This window comes from Genypterus blacodes, unplaced genomic scaffold (genome assembly GCF_046128005.1).
Source record: "Genypterus blacodes isolate CSIRO-AG114 ecotype Tasmania unplaced genomic scaffold, CSIRO-AGI_Gbla_v1 ptg000138l_1, whole genome shotgun sequence".
In the NCBI taxonomy this organism is placed as follows: Eukaryota; Metazoa; Chordata; class Actinopteri; order Ophidiiformes; family Ophidiidae; genus Genypterus; species Genypterus blacodes.
The window spans coordinates 1,320,001-1,340,335 of record NW_027466940.1 but is presented as its reverse complement, the minus strand read 5'-3'; the positions used below and the strand labels follow the sequence as shown (position 1 = coordinate 1,340,335).

Here is a 20,335-nt window from a genome sequence, read left to right as displayed (position 1 = left end):
ATTGGAAACCATAAACACACTTCAAGGTCTCCATGTGAGGAGTGTGTGAGGGGAGTTTATTTGTTTCTTCAGGGCAAAGTAAATACAAAGTAGTGTGGGGAAAGTTGCAATTAAAAGAAGTAATTTGAAGTAAATGCTGCAACACACACACACACACGAACACGCACACAAAAACACGCACACAACTCGATTTAATTAAACTATGTAGTAAGTTTGCACAGATGCTTCAGTACGAGATTAAAGTTGTAAACAGAGGAAACCCAGAGTGTGGCCGAGTGTGCGTGTGTGTGATGTGTGTGTTCTTACCTGTGATGTCTCCAGATAAACGCTCTTTCGGAACTTTCCTCGCCGTATCTCCATTTCCAGCGCGGATCCGCGGGCGACGGTGGCTCGGGTTGTCTGGTTCCGACAAAACATCGCGGCAGAAAAGTTCACAAATGAAGAGGCGGGATGAAGATGAAGGAAAAGTGTAAAATCAGCTGTTTGGGGGAGAAGCGAAGACAAGCGACGAGGAGGAAAAAGTGGATCCAGGTGGCGAGAAAGAACCAAACCACCGCGGAAACTCCCGAGAGACTCAAACACGGAGCGTTTCCTCTCATATGCCAGTCAGTCACACACACACACAAACACAAACACACACTCTCTCACACACACTCATACACACTCTCGGGTCCTCGTTCTCTCTCACTGCCGAGTTTGATCTTGGTCTCCTAACATCCAGAGCTTGTGTGACGCGTCGGCGCGGTGACACGGTGACTCCCCATGTCGAGGAGCAGCGGACCGAGCGCTGCCCTGTCCGGTATCCAGAGACCTCTACCGGCGGGGGGACGGAGCACAGCACGGACGGAACACGCTGCTGCAAGACTCGCTTTGGGTTTGTGTGTGTTTGTATTTGTGATAAAAGTCATCATATCCGGTTAGATGAACCCATGACGCAATGTGTTCATAATTTTTTAGTTCTCCATTAATCTGCATCTTTGCGTCTTTCAGCGTATACGAACAAGAGGTCAAAGTTCAAATCCAACCCTTGACCAGTTCCTGTCTCCGTGTGCGCGTGTGTGTATTAAAATAATCAGTTCTCTCTCAAATAGAGATGAATGAACCCGCGGGCACCTCAGTGTTCCAGTTACATTTCCCAGTAAGGAGGCTGAAAGTGCCAATTTCCTCTCCAATATTCACACTGTCTATTTGTTTGCAGCTATTTATTAGATTAATGACACAGTTGCATTTGTCGTTTAAATCAGTGCACCTTGAGCACATAAAAGTAAGTTGTTTTAATGTGTGAAAGCTGCATTACAAATAAAACTAAAGTGAAATACTCACACAGACTGCTTCTTTTAAGCTTTACTTAGCTTACTTTAAATGGAGGCTGTTTCCTGCAGCACTTTAAACTCTGTATTTAAGGAAACTTTAGGGACTCACATATTGTAGATTCGAGGAATCCTTTGCCACATTATGTTGATTTGAGTAATGGATCCACCCTGCAAACGTTAATGCTTAATTAGGTGAATAGCACATGGATTTAATAGTCTAAAGAATTAAGCACTGGCTGTTGAAACGCCTATTTCAAGTTTTCCCTCGACTCAGAGCTGTTTGTTGTTCCAGGTTAATGCTCATTTGCTTTGTTTGACCTGCAAAAAGTATCTGATTAATACCAATTACACAGCCTGTTCAGAGGGCCAGACAGCAGGGGGGGGCCATTTTATTTACCAGCATCTGTTGCAGACCATGACGATCAGGCAGGAATGTGAATCAGAATCTATGGCAGCTCCAGGAATTTACTGAACCCGCTGTGAATGGAATTTTTACAGGTCAGAAGGTCATCTGGGATGAGTGTCCCTGAAACAGAGGTCACATCCGTGCAAACAGTGGCAGTGTGTTGCTGGGAAGTCTGAGCCTCAGGACTAATACTGAAGCACTGCATCACCCAGGCCCATAATAAAGCAGATTTAATCCACTGAGGCTCCACTTCTACCCAAGTTAAGAGCAGGATTATGTCTTGAGCAACATTACTTCTGGCATCTTTATTGAGATCCACACTCACAATTCTTATTAAAATGAGTCGCTCTGATTTTCACATTCCTGGAAACCTCCACATTATTATGTATCTTCTCAGCAGTGTGTCCTCAAACAGTACCAGCCTGGTTACACAAAGAACTTCTGCAAATGGAGAAATACTTTGTATATACCGAGTCTTGCTGGTTTTGACTACATTCCACTGCCAATATTACACTTATATGTGACAAAGAGCACGTCCACAGAGTCCTGCACATCCACATCCAGACATGCTGCATCATCTGAAACTCACCAGATAAGCTCCTGTCATTGGTTACACTGACTGTACCTACAATTTACTACACAATCGCATTAATTAAAGGAACAATCTGTGATCCAAAAACCATTTGAACCCGCTCTCACTTTTAAATGCAGGCCAGGCAGGTCTACATAAATGACATCATAAGGCTACTGATCGATGCTTTTCACGTCTTGTGATTGGGTTCATGGTTTGTTTATATAAAGAAAATATTTCCAATGCTGTCAGTTGACTAACACACGAGGTGCTGATTTGTCATTATTAGGATTTGTCCTTATTAAGACAAAGCCCATTCATTGTCTGGTAGTAATGGTGCTTATGCAGTGACTGTGATGTGATGCATGATTTGTTATGTTTTGTCTATCACATTTATAAAACCTGGAAGACGAAGACATAACAGAAATGTTGAGTCGCGTCAGTTGCCATGCATTTCTCCTCCCATTGTAGTTTTATATCCTTTTGTGGATCAGCAAACACTCTGAAAGGGGCTTTTGGAGCACAATCTTAAACATGTAATGATGACTGCACTTCTGCAAAGTACTTGGTGGTCTCTCTGGAAAAGGGAAAGGCGCTTGTGCAACCCCATTCTTCTAATCAGCCCCCGGTCTCTCATTTTAAAAGCAGGGTGTTTGTTGACGTTGGGAGCTTGGGTAAATAGCTGCAGGCTCTGTAACTCATGTAGCAATGCGATCCCACTTGGATACGTGACCGTTTCCTGGAAGGCTCTAAGTGAAATGCAGATTATGTTTACACGCCTCATGCCGCTGTGGTCAGTAGGGGGTCGACTATCACAGAGGAGCGCTTTCCCAAGCTAGGCCTGACCCCTTTTAATTCCTGCCTGAATGATTTGGGCCCTTTGGGCAGCTCAGTTTGCTGCCCAGTCAGGGAAGCAATGGGCTTATGTGCAGGCTTTGCCATGTCAGATTTTAAACCCATCTGGGAGAAAAAGATAGGCATGGTGTATCGCCGCTCATTTATATAACACATTCAATTTGTAAATCCCATCTTGCATTTCCCTGTGATGCCATTTCTCCCTCTACCCTGCTTGTCTCTTTGGCCCACACACAAACGCACACATATTGCAAAAACAAGAAGTGAGGAATCAAATACAGCAGTCAACATTGGCGCAGTAAGAGTGGGCTATAAAATGTGAGCCACAGACAGCGTACACAAACAAAGAGACCACTCTTCACTCAGACAGCAATGGCTTTGGAACAGCTGGAGGATGATCACATGGCATAAAAACAGGAGACAATCATGCTGTTACATCCTACCACAAAACCCTTTTCTGTTTCTCTTTATTCTGCCTCTTTTCATGCACCACACACACAGACACACACACACACACTCTCTCACACTCTCACACGACCCATTGCCCACCAGTTTAGAAGCAGGAGTGAGTGTAAGGGGGCCAGCAAACCACTAGTATGGGAAATATGGGAAATCTGTTTGGCCCCCTTCACACAGGATGGAGGCATTACAAGGGCAGCAGAATAGTTGTGGCTTTTCCCACTGTAATTACATGTGGCTGCATATATTCTAAATATATACTCACATTTGCAACCCTTGCCCTATTCTTGAGGCCTTATATTAAAACTCATGTTACAATTGGTTCTCATGGCAACGTGATGAACAAAAGCAACTATAGGTTAACACCCATGAAGTTACAATAGAGCCTATAAAACAAAAGATTATTAAATGCAGCAAAATGTTTCTGAAGAGATCATAATCTCAGAAATGTAGTTTTAGTCCGGAATCAATCATCCACAAAACTGCCAAAGTATCATGGAGCCCGAGCTGCATGATGAAACCTCTGACATATCTTCCCGGAATATGGAAGCATCTGATGTGAGTTTAAAAGCACAAGATGGATGGGATCATCTTTCAGCCATGGGGAAGGGACGCCTTGGGGGGGAAGGGATGGGTGCAAGGCACGGACGCACGTACACACTGAAACAAACAAACAAACTGACTGCGTGGAAGCACCAGAGGGGTGAAAGAAGGACTCCAGTCTGGTTTGTAATCCAGAGGCACAAACACACCGTTACAAATGGAGTGCTGCTCTGCATGTCAGCCGCTCTGTGCACGGTTGACACCAGCACAGCATGTACTCACTCATGTACACTATACTAGTCTGACTTCTGCTGGACAATACTTGCCATTACAACAACACAATGGTGTGTGACTGTTAACCCTCCCCCACTGCTAATAGATGACTTTCTATGTAGTGAAAGAGCAGCTTTACCAGCAACACACAGTCTGACCAAAGAAAACATTAAGACCAATCGTGCTCTCATAGCCTTTATTTTATTTATTTACAAAATAATACAAAAATGTCCTCCTTGAACACCTCTGCAGAGCTTCTTTACACCGTGTGCACTTCATTCCATCATCAGTGAGACGACACACATCAGGCACAACAGGGCAACAAGTGAGAGTGAGAGTGAGAGTGAGAGTGAGCCCCCCCACCCCCAGTCACTCCAGTCACTCGCTCATCATTTGTGATGAGATTTCTTCCATTGATCTGCAGCCTCTTTACGTCCCTGTTTCAGCCCCTGGGGAGGAAATATAATGTTAATATAGCTCTTAAAAACCAAGGACTCTTTGGTTGCACTAGATGGGACCCTTAGCAACAAATGAGGATTCTGAAATGGCTCAGAATGTCCCCAAATTACTATAATGCATAATGCTACCGCTCTTAACTTCGCAATAAGAGACTGCGCCGGTAAAAAGCCATAACAAAGAGGTGGGATGGTGCTCACGTACCAGGTAGTATCCTGTGTGGTATCCACTCATGTACCAGGATATGAGCATGCTGCCCAGGGCCTCGTCGTCCACTGTGTCAGGGCTCATGGGCGGAGGCGGCGGGATCATCTGAAGTGGGGACACGGTGAGAGGAGGCATGGCAGAAGGCAAACACGTGTTTCTCTGTGATGAGAATATTGACTGTGAACTGATCTTGCGACTTACCGGCGGCCCAAAGGGCATCATGGGGGGCCAGGACGGAGCTGCGGGTCCTGGGCCTCCTGATCGCTTGTTTCCCGCCTGCAGATGAACCCAGATAACCCCACAAGGAATTGAGAATAGTCATCTCAATAATACTCAACAGTAAGCCAAATCAATTTGCATTTTTAAAAAAAATGGCTTTTAACGGCTCCGGCAATCTTCTCCGAGTGAGATCTATTTACATAAAAGCACTGCAGTCGGGGTGATGCTCAGGTCTGATATCAGTAACTTCCCCTCTCGCCATGTGCAGGGGGCAACCAGAGGAATCCTATCACTACCTATCCATCCTTCCAGACACACAATCTCTGTTTTTCTCTTTATGACTTTACACTAAACATAACACCGCCAATGACCCCAATAACAATAACACATGTTCAATTTGATGCAATCTAATCCAACACTGGCACAATAACATCTTTGTCTATTCATATTGCTCTCGTATTGTTTTTTCGCGTTCAAATTAGAACCATTTGTATTTCGTTTTTTTCTATTGCTTTCGCTGCGGCAACAAGCCAACCTTCTCACAGAAATCAATACAAGTTTAAATTCATATCAATCTCAAACAATAAGGTGTTTCCAACCGGCTTTCTTTCACATATTTGCGGTTAATGTGTTTTGTTGTGTTTTCAGCTGATAAATGAAGAACTAAGCGTTGGTTAAGAGATAGACTTTCTACTCCTGTTTGACGGCACTGATCGACAATCCTCAGTGAGGCGAAGTGGGTCGTCAGCTGTCCCTTTAACCCGGGATTTACCAAACCAGCTATCAGCGCGTCCACATTAATGGTTTGTAACAAATAGCCAATTACATGGGACATAAAAAGATCAGGAGTGCTGAATTTAATGAGATGAGACTGTGGGGAAATCAGGTGAGTAAAGTGCCAAAAAGTGAGTGAATATGTAAAGAAACAACAGAAAGAGTCAAATAGAATATAACAATCCAATGCTGAGATCGATATGAATTTAAGTTAAGGCTTTACGTCACCCTGTGGCCACTTTATTAGAGAACACAAGCCCACTCTCCCCCTAAAAAAGTTATTGTTCTGGAAACTGCTCCGCTCAGGGTTCATGGCACGGAGGAATCCACGGCCACTCGCGATGTTGTCATGGTTCCTACGTCAGACCCTGACATTTCCTGCTTCTAGCCATGAACTAACTTGGTGGAAATGCTCAAAACCGGCTCAGAATTGGATTCGGGGACCAGAAAGAGACCGGTTCTGTGTTGGTGGAAATGGGCTGATAAAGAGTCATAATAGAGATGCTGGTCGCTTTGTCTGACCCGTTCACATACATCACAAAGGTCAGGTTTATAGTCAGGGTGGTATATTGGCTTGTTCTAATGAAGAGGGTTACTGTCATTACAACACCTTTACAAGACTGGCAAAATAAAGGCACTGCGGACATTTCTGTTAGAAGTGAAAGAAAAATGTTCTCAAGGTCTGTGTGACCGAGGAGATGACGGATAAACTGGAAGCTCATTTTCGGTGAGACTCTATTCTTATTTTCATAATTAAAAGGGTAATCGCTGTCTGCCATTACAGCTCAGTGGGAATACTTTATTTTTAATGGTACTGTCAGAGCGTGGAGTCCATGGAAACAATTGCTATTCACGTCACGTCCTCGAGGGCTGCAGCGTCGGAACGAGAGGGCAAGAGGCCGCCGTGAATCAAGCGGAATACGTTCTGTAATAATACTACACACAGCCTCTGATTAGTAGAAGCTGTGTTTGTAACCATAGCCATATTTCTGAATGCAGACGCAGTCCCGGAGGGCACACACTAGTTCCATCCTTCGTTGTGAGACGGCTGCCACGGTGTCACGGAGGTCAAACAGTCGCTACGTTTTCAATCCAACCAAGCTGAAATGGCTTTGAGATGCCTGCTGTGCGCTGTTCCACTGTCAATAAAGCAAACAAAAAGGAGCTCAGTCTGTATTCTTACCTGTCTGGAGGATGGCAGGGGAGGGGGGTGTGGGGGGGGAAAGCCGGCTGCCCACACAGGAAGGGGCTCTTTGTGAGCCTTGGACTTCTGAGGCTTATTGTGCGACTGCTGTTTGTGCTGCTGTGGCGTGGCCGACCTGTCACTCTCCTCTGTGGACGATTCCGCCTCCTGCACCTGGAATCCGGCAAAACATATTGATTTCTTGTATACAGCCCCACAAACAGTAGCCGGCTCATCAAGGATAAGGCCTAGTCGCGTTTTTTTACCTGATTCGTTTCCTCGTCAGCCTCAGAGATGTCTGAAAGCAGATCGCCCAGGTTCTGCTCCTCCTCGTTGCCGTAGCCCGTGAACACAACCACACACGTGCCGTTAGTCTCGTCGATGGAGGAGATGGTGGCTGCGTACAAATGGCCGTCCTCAGACCAGTAAGCACTGCACGAGTCCCCGACCTGCCACTGGAACCACCAAACAGGCATTAGTCACTTGTTTGTTTACTACTTCACAGCTCTATGAGTGACGACGGGTTCTTTACAAACCTCTTTATCTGGTAGTGTGTTGGTTCTTTTTCTGCAGTGGCTCTTTTTGTTGTTCTTGCGTTTTTTCCCAGGATGGTTCTTCTTGGAGGTTTGAGGCTCGTCTTCTCCCTTGAGGGCCGTCTGGTGCACAAAGAGGGAGCGGGAAGAGTGACAAGTGAGCACGCAGCCACAGGTTCTGCATCCATGTCAGCTTTGCAGATCTTGCTGGCATGGAGCTAAATGTTTACTATATATGTTACTGTAGCTGTGTAGGGTTTGATTTGCACTAGATTTGAAAACAGGGATTTGTTTGGACGCGGCCGTAAGTGTTAGTGCGGCCAGGCTCTGTATCCATGTATCTATCTAATAGATCTAAGGAGCAGTATTCCTCCTCTCGCAGGACATTAGTGGACAAGTTTACCTTGAAGGACGCCACCGCTTTGTCATAAGCTTTGATCAGTGCGGTGTCATCCCAGATGTCGGAGTCATCGCTCTGTAAAACGACAACAAAAAACACAGTTACACACATTGTGTACACATTATGCACCACATGTGTATTTATCGTGTATCCTACTTGGAAAACTGACATGTTTGGGGAAAGGATGCTGATGGTTTACCGGAAATCGTGCGAAATTTAAGCGGCTAAACTTGCGTATTAAAGCAAGATAACATGCGGGATAACAAAATTGTATCATAATGTAACAGTAAGGCGACTCCTGCTCTCTGTTTACACCCCTCTGCTCTTCCTCTCATTAGTTTATCCATCTTAGCGCCTGGTAAATGCTAGTGTAACTTGGGTTGAGTTTAGCATAGCTAGCTCGCGACCTAAGAAACAGAACGTGTCACCTATTCGACCACATTATTCTTTATGACAGCTGATCTGTCACTCACCTGTCCACCCCCGCGCGTAAAAAGCGCATCTTTGCACCCATTCGCCATGAGAAAGTGTGGAAATGATGCTGTTAGCTACTAGCTTCCGACAGTACAACGTGTGTCGCAAAACGGTGACGTGTAAGGGGTGAAACGATGACGTATATAGCTCGCGACAGGGTGGTTGGCTAGGCAACGGCTGTAGCTAGTAGTCGACATTGTTTATCCACAGAGAGGAAGAGGGAGATTGTGCCACGCTTTAGATTCTGTGATCGTTTCGGCTTCCGTGATCGATTATCTGACGATGATCGATTCTTCGCTAAGTTCCGCGGGGGCTAAAGTTGTCATGGCTGCGTCCTGCGATGAGAATCACCCGCCAGAACACATCATCGACGGGTGAATGTGCCATCCCAACTTAGCTCAAATTAACCCCAATGTTTACTTTAACTTTGGCATGTAACATTGTTTCCTGCGGCAGAAGCACAAAAACATTCTGGATGTCCACCGGGATGTTTCCTCAAGAGTTCATCGTTCGCTTTGCCGAGTCCACGAAGATGTCCAGCGTGACTGTGGACAGCTACAACGGTGCTAACTCCATTAGTCTCATTATAAATCAAGACATTTGTTCACAACACGATTTTTTTTTAATACAAGGGTGGAGAACTACAGCCATTAAGAGAAATAGGCTGTTTAATGTTCATGTTAATTAAGACAACAGGGGGAATTTGATTTGTTTCTCTTTGAAGTCTCATTTCTATGTAAATAACAGAGGGAAATGATTTGTCTGTTAATGCTGAAGTCACATATGTTCCCGAGCATAACATGACTGTGTCTCGTTTAGCTCCATCTGTTCTAACCATTTGTACTGAAGATAATAAGAGAGGACAGATTCATTTATTTATTTATTTGTGATTTAATTTAGCTTTATTTCACTTTTTTTCTAATTTCTTTCTATTTCTTTGTCTTTCTGCAGTGAAGCGACTAAAGATAGAAAAGAATGAGTCACAGAAAGTGTCTCACTTTGAGTTCGCAGCAGAAAAAGGTACAAAGGTCAGATTTATCTTTTTTTCAGGTGAATGTCACGTCAGTAATAATAACAACTGTGACTACGGTATTGCAGAATTTGAACACACAGAAGGACGTCTTCAGTCCAATGTTATTTCGGTGAGTTGAAGCTGAAACATTTCTCTGTAAAACCTGTGAAGGCATCAGAGAAAGCGCTGATTTGTTTTTTTTTCTATCCTCCAGCTAAATGGAAGCAGTGCAACGCATCTTCGCTTCATCATCACCTCAGGATACGATCTGTTTGTCTCAGTGCACAGAGTCACTGTGCAGAATTGAATTTGATGTATTTTTCTACATATAGAGCATTGATCACATTAAATATGAATGGATCTCATTGTATGTTCACTCATATCTGTGAGAACGTGATTAGCATATACACTTACACCATGAATATGTGAGGTACATTGATTTTGAAAATCAATTAATGGATGTCTTCAGCATAAATTGTTTTTATTGTCTAAACCTCTTGATCCACTTAAAGCCGAAGCCCTTGAATGGAAGCTGCTGCATTTTTACTTTGGTTTCTGTGAAATTTCCTTTGACCTCTGGTATTTTTCAGCTTATTTCATGTTATGGATTAATTTTAATAATGCACACAACTGCTACCAGTTGTTTTGTGAGTCCATAGCTGCCAATGCTTTGGAGAAAAAAAGTTGGATTGTGATGAGTGGTTGAATTGCGTCTGAAGAAAAAAAACAGCAAAATAGTGTGTATGAGAGACACAATTAATTAACCAATTTTCAATGGTGTGGGCTTAAACTGGCACCCACACAGCCCCCCCACGGGCGCCATTCGACATCTCCATAGAAATGGGAATTATGGGCAATGCAGCTTGGGGGCTGGGGAACCAGATGGTTTCCCAGCCAACGAGGGAGTCTCTAAAGACTGCAGGTCTATTCACACAAAGCACTCCGGCCACCTCCTGTACTCACCTCCTCCACATACACACACACACACACACACACACACACACACACACACACACATACACACACACAAACACACACACATACACACACACACACACACACACAAACAGGCTACTATCTACCTCCATGGCAATTTCAACTCATTGGTAGGAAAAGGTTCAGCAGTGAGCAGCGAGGACCCTATGGGACTCCCTCCCCAATTACTTTGCTGACTGCGGAGGAGCTCGGGGATTTGCTGAGTGTGTGTGTGTGTGTGTATACTCTACCTGGGCCCGCATGCAGAGCTGTGGATAAACCAATAAAAATATGAAATACAAGGTTGTGTAACTAGACCCATGATATTTTCAACCAACTAATTGCATGGAGATGCTGTTGGAATACAGCCCATTTGAGTATGAGAGTGTGTAATAAGTAATGAGGCTAAGGCAGAAGTTGATACAATGTTATTGACTCATCTATTATTTACTGCTGTGGAATATTTATGATAATGTTAGAGGTTATGTTTGGCCATGAAATGAAATAACCTCTTGTTGGCATATAGCTGTTTAATTCATAGTTTTATTACATTTATGTGCTCGTAAAATCCTCTTTTCTTGCATGTCGGTCAGGTTTGGCACATGTGCCTCCTGGTTGCTAATAAATTCAGGCCCTTTTGTGCTTGACGCTCAGCCGATCAGGAGAATCACAGCAGGATATGAATGCGTTATTATCATGTCACTGCAGGGCAGGGCTAAATTATCACCCGGCTCTTCTGATGGCTGCCTAACTGCTGTCCAATCACACCCAGACATCTGCTGGACTGGCACTCTGTACGTCCAGCATAGTGAATAGGAGGAGATATATCCAATTCCCCTCTCTGAACCATGATTTAAAACAGTCATTTAAATATGAATATACATGAATAGTAACATCGAAAGCTATAATTAAATACTCTCTAGCATGAATGCAACCTCCACCTCCTGTGCGCTTTTAAACGACAGAGAAAGTATTGCTGTATTTACATGTTTGAAACAAAATGTGTGGTTGTTATTCATGGCTTTAGGCGCCAATTCTTACATGTTAAGAAACCCTCCCCTCCCCCTCTGTTACTCTCTTTCACATGAACACAGTGACTTTGAATTCCAGCTCGTTATCTCGTCCGCGTGGTCCCCCCTTTATGCCGAGCACTGACAATGGGCTTTAATTTGATTTCAGTTTTGATTTGGTCCAATCAGTCCGACTATGACAGGAGCTGAGCGGAAGGGAGCTGCGCGTGAGGAAGGAAACACTATGAAAAGGCTGAAATTAGATGATTAGAAATGGGAGGAAAAACAATCTCATTATTTAGGTTTCAAGAGGAAGAATAACAATAAGGTGTGCACAAAAAGACACTGCTGAATATTAACAGCATTCATATTTATTTATGATTCTAAAACCAGGATTTGTACAGTTGTATAATAAATAGTACCAAGTGTTGTACAGTAAACAGCAATATCTAAGATATATGCTGTAAATGTATCAGTAACTCATTCCCTATTGTGGTGTTGTTTACTTTAACAACAGCATTGCTCGTATTCCTTCCAGCATTCAGGTGTAGTAAAGGATATTTCTGATCATACTACAAAAGCAGGCAAAAATGCAGATTAGTGCAATATCTTGTGTCTTATGTTTCTACATAAAATTTGACTATCATCTGGTGAAAACAACCTGTGCGGACGATTCTGCATGCTGCAAAAATGCAAAATCCATCCTTTAATTAGACAAACAAGTTCAAAATGAGGGCGGATCGCTCGTTTCTGTTGTGTTTCCCCCACTTAGCATTAGAATTAGAAACACCAGCGGTGCAGTTAGACCACATTTTGGCACTAATGCCCAGTATTAGGGCTGTAAAACGTTTATCAGTAGCTTGAGTTTAAGTGCCATCGGTCACCTTAGAGTTCTATTTCGCCTCTGTGCCACCAAATCTCTCCTGATCTGCTGGGGTAATGTGATTAAGTGCAGGGCAGCTGAGCGATCCTGGGCAGACTCATTACAGTGACTGCCACACAGTCTTGACCAGTGCAGTGTGTGTGTGCATATTTATCCCTGCTTGTGTGTGTGGTTGGGTGGGCCCATTAAACGCTTTTGCTTCATCCTCGTGGGAGGTGGAATCGCTCCAGCACTAGCAGAGCCACATGGCAGGGAACGCCAGGAACGCTTGTTTGTCTCTAACTGGAGCAGCGGCAGTAAAGTTAGCGAGTTGGACACAGATTCTACTGGGACGTCACTTCTTTTTCGCTTTGTGCTCTCAGAATGTTTTGCTGGTGTCGTGTGCCATAAATACTCACACACACCACCGGGAGAGTTTGCTTCTGCACTGTCCATCTTAATGTCGTTGTCCCAATTCACAACAACACGTCTTCATGTGTTAAAATAAAGTAAATCCAGTAGAGTGATGATTATTGTTATATGAGTGATAGTTTGAGTTTCTAGCACCTGAAGACACATGCACTGTCAGTGTGGCTGCACTTACTCACAGAAGGTTTTACAAGATTCAGAGAAATTACAAAATACATGAAATATATTAAAAAATACATATTTGCTCCACCTATTGAAATAAATATATTTAGGGTCAATTCTGGAGTATAACATGGACTTTATAGTTGAACACGTGAGCTGGCACAGGTAATAATGAAGGATGTATTTAACCAGATTGTGTTGGGACGACTGAAGATGTTTTCGACTTTACTTTCCATGCACAAACCTCTTAAAGAACACAAATAAAACACGGTCTGGACCTGGCGAGCTAGATGGGTTTAGAACCCGGCCTGTCCTCACAGACCATAATACATCACTGTCATCTCTAATGCTGGCAGAGACCCCCCCCCCTCCCTCCCTCCCCCCCTCCATCACCATGCTTACCGCGTGTTGTCACCAGGCATTAATCATGAAGCAGATGAGTCGCCTAGCTTCTGCTAACTAACAACTAATAAATGGTCTAATTATTAAGGGATATGGGATCTGATTGATGAGTGGAGACCCTGTCGGATTAAATTGTAACAAAATAATTTGAAAATATCTGTTCTGAGTATTTAATAACTTACTGCGACGGCTGTATTTAATTGTATTATTTGGTGATACGCACAGAAAGATGTCTGTTAAATAAACATCTCAATCTGATTGTTGGTAGTGGGGATGGCAGCCTGTTTGTATGCTCTTGCTATGCCAACGTGTAAATATCTGCAGTGGGTAAAAACAGTCATGTCAATCAGTTTGTCAGTGTCAAATCTCAGTAGCAATCACGTCATCATACGTTTGCAGCCCCGAGCTGTAGGCCATGTTCATGCCCAGCTCTGTCCGGCTTTCCAGCTCAGTGCTGAGCTCCTTTAGGATCCTCTCCAGGTCCTGATTCTTCTTGTGCATCTGTAGGTAGTTGATCTGAAGCTGCTTCTGGTATTTGATCACCCTGTCTTTCTCCTTGTTCCACGTTTGCCTCTCCTGCTCGAAACGGTTGGCTGAGCTTTCCTGAGCTTCCTTCTCCTCCTTGAGCTGCCATGTCAGTCTCTCTACTTCTTTCTGCAGGGAATCTGTGGAAATGAGTGCTCTGCTCTCCTCTCCCTGGCCCTGGACAGGGGAGGTTGAGCCTTGGATTAGTCTTTCTGAGACTGGAGATTGGCCACGGGCCTCAGGTTGAGACCTCGGTTGAATCCTTTGCTGTTTGGCTGAGGCCAGATCCTGTTTCATCCCCTGAATGTCTTTCTCCAGTTTACCCACTTTCTCCCTCAGCAAGTCTGCCTCATTTTTCTTGCGATGGAGTTCATTCTGGCACACCTGAAATAGGAAAAAAAGCACTCAAACAATAGGCAACACTTGAAACGAGGTAATGACTGTATTTGATGGACAAAACGGGTCAAATGAGCTCGCCTATAAAGGCACTGTGATTATGTGCGTCTGTTAAAACACAGATAACACCAAACTGTCTGAAGGACACAGTGGAGTGCGGCACATAAAAGCGGTCGTCCTCCTCAGCCAGCAGCGCTTTCATCTTACCAGCACTGTGTGGGCATTTATTCCTCCACATTTCTCTACTAACTCGAGCTCTGGTTGCATAATAATGCCATTAAATCATCAGCAGACTAACCTCAGCCTCTATAATGCGAGAGTGGAGCTTGTACTCGTGCTCTTTGTTCTGCTTCTCCAGCGTCTCCATCTTTGCCGTTATGTCCTTCAGTGAAGCTCTGAGACTCACGATCTCATTCAACTTGTGGTTGACATCTGCCTGGCCGTCTCTCAGCTGCTGCTTCAACAGGGAGATCTCTCCAGTCTTCTGGCACACCTACGTGGTGGATGGAGATAATAACCAAGATGAAACGGAATGAAACTTGGCAGGCGCCCAGTGGAACCACCTCTGGATATCTTCACACCATCACATATTATCCATTCAAAATCAGCAAGGGTTCCAGGTGTTGTTTACATTATGTTTCTCTCCGCCAAGCCTCATTTGCATTTATTTCAATTAAAACTTTTGTGCTTCTCCTGTAATTACATCTGCTGGGTGGGAAGTTGATGCATTCAGGTACACACATGTTTGTGCAGTGGACACAATCAGTGACACGCTTGTGACTACATTTGTGTGTCGGACTATTGTGGCATATATCAGAGTAGACAGCTGCAAAGCGGTAAGAGATGCAGATGTGTGTGCATGGTGACGTAGGTTCACACACTCATGATGCCTGACTCACCTCCCACTGCGTCTCCTCAAGTGTCGGAGCCAACTGCGTCCTCTCCGTCTCCCAGGACCTAAGCCTGAGCTCCACAAACTCCTTCTCCAGGGTCAATTTGGAGAGGTCCTCATGAAGCTTCTCCTTCTCTGCCTGGAGACAAGTTCATTTTCCCTCATTAAAACGCCCTCGAGGGAGACACAGACTTTCTATGCACATAGTAATGCCTCTGTAATAGACTTTAAGGAACAGCGCAGGATATCAATTGATTGTCTGCTTCATACGCATATAAGGCTTGATGGGATGAGGTGTAAATCAGGACTCAAGCAGCCTGTGGAGCAGAGAGGAGGTGGGCTGACCTGGAGCTGGCTGACCTGCAGCTGGAGCCCTTGCTGCGTCTTTGCAGCCATCTGGGAACTCTGTCTCAGCTTGGTGGAGCATCGCTGCTTCAGGCCTTCCATCTCCTCGGCACAGTACCTCTGCCTCTCCTCAAACAACTGACAGGTGTCTACTTCCTTCTCCTCAAAACTCACCTGTCAGAACAGGGTAGAGAAGAAAACTCACATAATTAAGACACTTTTCTTTTCCTTGATTAAGACCGCTCGCTGTCTTTTATGATGTGCCAGCGTGATACCTGTAGCTCCTGCAGCTCAGACTCTCTCTCCAGCAGCCTCTGTTCCAAACGCTCGATCAGTGACTCGTTTGTAGTAATGGGGGACCGAATCCCCCCTGCTGTTCCGGAGAGATGGCTCGGCCTATCTGCGGCGCGCAGGGAGCCGCTGTCCCCATTAGCCTTTGCTGCCAACCCTCCGTTGTCTGAATCAGCCCTGAAGCTACAGTCAGAGTTAGTAGTATTTCCGATGACCCACGGAGGGAGAGTGGGTTGTAAACTCTGGCTGAGGCTGATTGCTAGAGCTGAACTGCCATCGCTGTGACTCACAGGGCCTGTGGAAGTGTTCAGACTGCCAGTGGTGCTGTGGGTGGGCAGGCTGGACATGGAGTTGCGCCCAGAGTCAGAGAGAGTTCCTGGAAAGAAAGGATGATGACATTTACTGTAATTTGCTCAATTTTAGAGACGAGCGCATGCGGAACAGCGGCAACCCTGTCATACCTGAGAAGGTGTCGTGCTTGTGTCTCACGTCTGGACTCCTCGCCTTCTCCAGAGGGCTGAGGAGTCGCTCCAGACTCTTGTGAGCTCTGTCCGTGGAGGATGCACTCCTGGGAATCAGAGGCTTGGGATTGGAACAGATCAGCGATTTCTCCACAGTGGTCTGAAAGTGTGAAACGACACACAGTCAGAGGTAAATTACACTGTTTCTGTGTTTTTGGTTTTAAGTATCTTCTTTCAGGGGATAGCAGAAAATGTGTGCTGAAGAATGCAAAAGAGGCAAGAAGAAGTCACATTATGAAGCTAAAATTAGAGCGTCTGCCTTTCATACAGATAAATATTGTCACACGCTGGAAGGTTGTGCAAATGAAAGGGATAGTTTTCTTTTCCAATCATGTCTTTTTGTATTAGAAACAGAGCCACTGATGCGTGCAGAATTGCCTCACTACACGCCGGCAGCATTAAACGCCACATGCACACACACACACACGCACACGCACGCACGCACGCACGCACGCACGCACGCACGCACGCACGCACGCACGCACGCACGCACGCACGCACGAGGCTGCAAGTAAAATTCACCAAACTGTCACAAAGAGAGAAAACAAATTTTGGTGATGAACTTATACTCCTCATACGTCTGTGGGGAATGTCACGAGGCGAGAGAGTGTCCGGCCTCCCCATCTTCTCTTCTCATCTGTCCTGCTCCCCTCCTCCTCCTCCTCCTTCACCCCCCCTCCCCTCCCACGGTCTGTCTGAGGGAAGATGAATAGCTCCTCTCTGTGATATTAATAATATGAGCTGCTGCTGAAGTGTTGGAGGTAAAGCGAGTGAGCTCAGCATTCCTGCTCTCTGACTTCATGACTGGGATGTGGGACATATTCACCCCCTTCTCTCTCTTTCTCTCTCTCTCTCTCTCTCTCTCTCTCTCTCTCTCTCTCGCTCTCTCTCTCTATCCTCTGAATGCTCTTTGCCCTAGATCCCTCTTTTTTCCTCTCTCTCGCTCTTTTAAAGTCACTTCCTCTTCCCTCCTCCTCTTCCTCCCCCCTGAGGAGTAAAGATCTATTGAAGGAGACTCCAGGTTTGCTTACGCATTCCTGGCACAGAAATGAAATCTCTGAGAAGATCAAGGCATTCTTTGGTCATTAATCTGGGAGGGGGAGAGGTGTGTGTGTGTGTGTGTGTGATTAATAAGCTTGGATGGTTCAGCGCAGGTTATGAGTAATGACTGCTACCTATTAAACTACCTGCTGTGCATGTTTTATCTTGAACTTCACTGTCAGCTTTTCAAAGTGTGTTTGGGATATGAGCGATGTGAGCGAGGTTCCGTGATAATAGACGTGACGAGGCGACAAGCTTCACCTCCAGTCAATCCCTGATAATTACTGTCTGGCATCATCGTCACCTCTCCCAAACAAATAAAGAGCAGCTGGCTCACCCGCTCCTTCACATTCCCGGACTTTGACAGGAGTTTGGCTTGTGTTTGTCCGCCTGAGTCTCTCTTCCCTCCACCTGCACCGTCCATCGCTCCTCCCCCTCCTCCTCCTCGTCCTCCTCCTCCTTTGGGACTCACTGCCCTCGGTTTCTGGTTCACCTTGTGTGGAATTAAGGTGGAAAAAATTGTTAATTCGTTCTCAGTTTGTTTGGTGTGCATAAACAAAGCATGTACGCTCACCTTGATGTAAAAGAAGTCCTCGCTTCGTCCTGAGCGGGAGTGTGAGAGACCTTTGGAGGGACGTGTGGAGGACGAGGACCCCTGAGCGAGACCGCTGCACTTCAGTAACCCCTCCAAGCTGTGGCTTCCCGTCTTCCTCTGCTGGTTCGTTCCCTTTTTAAGCTTATGTTCGGTCGCCATGCAGTGTCGGCTGTTGGGGCTGTTGCCACTGATCACGCTGCTGACGCTTCCCATGGTCCCGCGCTGAGATCCGGACGGTCGAGTCGGGCAGAAGCCAGGAGAAGTCTGGACTCATGACCGCAGAGGAGCAGCAGTCAGCGGCTTCATCTGCCAGACAGGAAGAGAGACGGTAAGTTAGTGACGTTTTGCCGAAATTAGCTGAGATAGAACGACTTTTCCTTAAACAGCCTTGATTGTTGTTTAATTCTGTTGGGTCCTGTTGGGCTCCGTGATGCAGTGTTGAAGCAGGTGTGTTCACATTTGCTAAACAAACAAAGAATAAAGAAAGAGGCCATCTTGGCTCTCCGCCCGGCTTTGTGTTTCTAGATTTATGGCTCAGCCGTTGAATTTGACAAATAACCCTTTGGGCGCCCTTCCTCTAAACAAACTAGTAATTAGGCTACTTACTGCCTACTCACCACTTGGCTTACACTGCCACCTGAGCAAGGCTGTACACACACACACTTTTGTACTTTCACACAATGCAGCGTGACCACACAGAAAATCTGATTTGTTTGAACTTTTATTTTGTCTGTGTATTTTATCGTCTCATCTCTAACTCTGATTGGTTTGTGTTAAGAACAAATGACCCCTGATGCACTCTGACATCATCTCCACCCCCCTTTGAAAAGCAACCAGACCCCAGATGTTGCCAGTCGTGATCTCTAACCCACAGGGGATGTTGGTAGCAGGGGGATCCATACTGGCTGATCTTGCTCCCTCAGCCACCTGGTCCTCCGCCTGTAAGTGTTCTCTAATGGGACTAACAGCAAAGCGCAGGACTAACAGTCGTATGTAGCTGCTAAGTTGCACATGGCGAGTATTGGCTGCATGTATGATGCACAAAGCCGTCAGTTTCCATTTCTGGAGGTGTTTGACGAGCGAGTAGGAAGAAAGAGCCAAACGACGGAAGGAGAGCTGATCAAGGCCGTCACTTCCCATCACCAGCAAAGCAAAGATAAGAGAGATCAGACGCTCGCAAAATAAATGTTTCATGATGAGGAGAATAATAACAGCATGGCAGGCAGACAGCGAGCGAGCGGCGGAGAGCAAACACGCATACAAATAGACGAAGGCCACGTGGAAGGAGGAAAGTTTGAGTGGTGGGAACGTTCATATCAGTTTAAAGTGATCGGATAAGATACAAACCTCAATTTCTAATCATCAAAGGAAGTTAATTGCGAATCTTGCATCACAGCCAGACGAAACATAGACTTTGAATTCAGAGTTTAAGCTCGACAGTAAACAATGACTGGAAATGTTGAACAGCAGCGTGTGGTGTGTGTAAATTACAAAGCACAGAGCAGAACAAGCCCCTGGTGCCACTGATGTACACACACACACACACACTCTACACTTAATCTCACTATCTTCTCTATCACTCTCATTTATTAGCATTCACCAGCTGATGTAGGAGTGAAGTAAAGAAACAATAGATTTCACTTACTGTCAGGTCAAACTAAGCATCCATCTCCAGCCTGGCGCCTAGCAAAGATAGATCAACTATCCAAGTCCTGGAGAAATGTGCACGCATGTGTGTGAGTGTGTGTATGAATCAGCAGCAAATGCAAACTCGCATCTACACGGCCGGGAGGGTCTGCTAACTGTTCTGTGGAGGGGGTGGGTCTTGCTTTTCCCGGTCAGTGTGTGTGTGTGTGTGTACCCAGCTTTGCATTATAACTGACATGTAAATTCAGCCGTGTGTGTGTGTGTGGGACCCCTCCTTCCCGTTCCCCAGGGGAGCCAGTGTACAACATGTGCTCCCATAGAACTGGCGTGTGCCGCTCAAGTGATTAACTCTCACTCCTCACAAAGGATCCTTTACCCGCCCTGTGTCACACACCCCCCCACACACCCCCGCCCCACTATCACCCACTGACACCCCCCTATTCCTGCATCGACTAACTGTGTAATAACCATTCATCCTTGCCCTCCCTCCGTCTCTCCCTCCCTCCCTCCATCCATCCCACTCTGTTCCCTGCACCCACCCTGAACAAACAGCACTTTGGCTCC

General features: G+C 45.5%; 3 protein-coding genes across 4 annotated transcripts in view; 1 reads left to right on the top strand and 2 right to left on the bottom strand.

The window, feature by feature from the left end:
• Positions 1 to 4,607: 4,607 nt before the first annotated feature.
• On the bottom strand, positions 4,608 to 8,796 carry smn1 (survival of motor neuron 1, telomeric). Its single transcript, XM_076164764.1, has 8 exons — positions 8,666 to 8,796; positions 8,196 to 8,267; positions 7,796 to 7,915; positions 7,526 to 7,714; positions 7,260 to 7,433; positions 5,285 to 5,359; positions 5,081 to 5,188; positions 4,608 to 4,869 (listed from the first exon to the last, which is right to left on the bottom strand). Exons 1-8 carry the CDS (start codon positions 8,711 to 8,713, stop codon positions 4,810 to 4,812), a joined length of 846 nt encoding a protein of 281 aa, XP_076020879.1. The 5' UTR covers positions 8,714 to 8,796; the 3' UTR covers positions 4,608 to 4,809.
• Positions 8,797 to 8,818: 22 nt separating this feature from the next.
• hspb11 (heat shock protein, alpha-crystallin-related, b11) lies at positions 8,819 to 10,924 on the top strand. Its single transcript, XM_076164765.1, has 5 exons — positions 8,819 to 9,040; positions 9,123 to 9,229; positions 9,618 to 9,686; positions 9,765 to 9,808; positions 9,893 to 10,924. The coding sequence occupies exons 1-5, from the start codon at positions 8,949 to 8,951 to the stop codon at positions 9,983 to 9,985; spliced, it is 405 nt and encodes a 134-aa protein (XP_076020880.1). The 5' UTR covers positions 8,819 to 8,948; the 3' UTR covers positions 9,986 to 10,924.
• A 1,782-nt stretch (positions 10,925 to 12,706) lies between these two features.
• Positions 12,707 to 20,335, bottom strand: part of lzts1 (leucine zipper, putative tumor suppressor 1) — a 13,820-nt gene continuing 6,191 nt past the window's right edge. For both annotated transcript variants that reach the window (XM_076164766.1, XM_076164767.1), the window contains exons 2-9: positions 18,104 to 18,430; positions 17,867 to 18,022; positions 16,429 to 16,588; positions 15,952 to 16,343; positions 15,677 to 15,850; positions 15,339 to 15,470; positions 14,738 to 14,932; positions 12,707 to 14,427 (exon numbers count right to left, since the gene is read on the bottom strand). In XM_076164766.1, the coding sequence (XP_076020881.1) occupies positions 13,879 to 14,427; positions 14,738 to 14,932; positions 15,339 to 15,470; positions 15,677 to 15,850; positions 15,952 to 16,343; positions 16,429 to 16,588; positions 17,867 to 18,022; positions 18,104 to 18,337 (1,992 nt within the window). In that variant the 5' untranslated portion in view covers positions 18,338 to 18,430 and the 3' untranslated portion in view covers positions 12,707 to 13,878. The remainder of the gene's footprint in view (positions 14,428 to 14,737; positions 14,933 to 15,338; positions 15,471 to 15,676; positions 15,851 to 15,951; positions 16,344 to 16,428; positions 16,589 to 17,866; positions 18,023 to 18,103; positions 18,431 to 20,335) is intronic.

Bases quoted from the DNA above. Each gene is read 5' to 3' on its own strand.
- hspb11 (XM_076164765.1), top strand. From the start codon at position 8,949: ATGATCGATTCTTCGCTAAGTTCCGCGGGGGCTAAAGTTGTCATGGCT. The intron at 9,230-9,617 runs GTGCTAACTCCA...GTCTTTCTGCAG, and splicing joins GACTGTGGACAGCTACAACG to TGAAGCGACTAAAGATAGAA. The intron at 9,809-9,892 runs GTGAGTTGAAGC...TCTATCCTCCAG, and splicing joins TTCAGTCCAATGTTATTTCG to CTAAATGGAAGCAGTGCAAC.
- smn1 (XM_076164764.1), bottom strand. From the start codon at position 8,713: ATGGCGAATGGGTGCAAAGATGCGCTTTTTACGCGCGGGGGTGGACAG. The intron at 8,268-8,665 runs GTGAGTGACAGA...GTCGTTTTACAG, and splicing joins TTACGCGCGGGGGTGGACAG to AGCGATGACTCCGACATCTG. The intron at 7,916-8,195 runs GTAAACTTGTCC...TTTGTGCACCAG, and splicing joins AAGCGGTGGCGTCCTTCAAG to ACGGCCCTCAAGGGAGAAGA.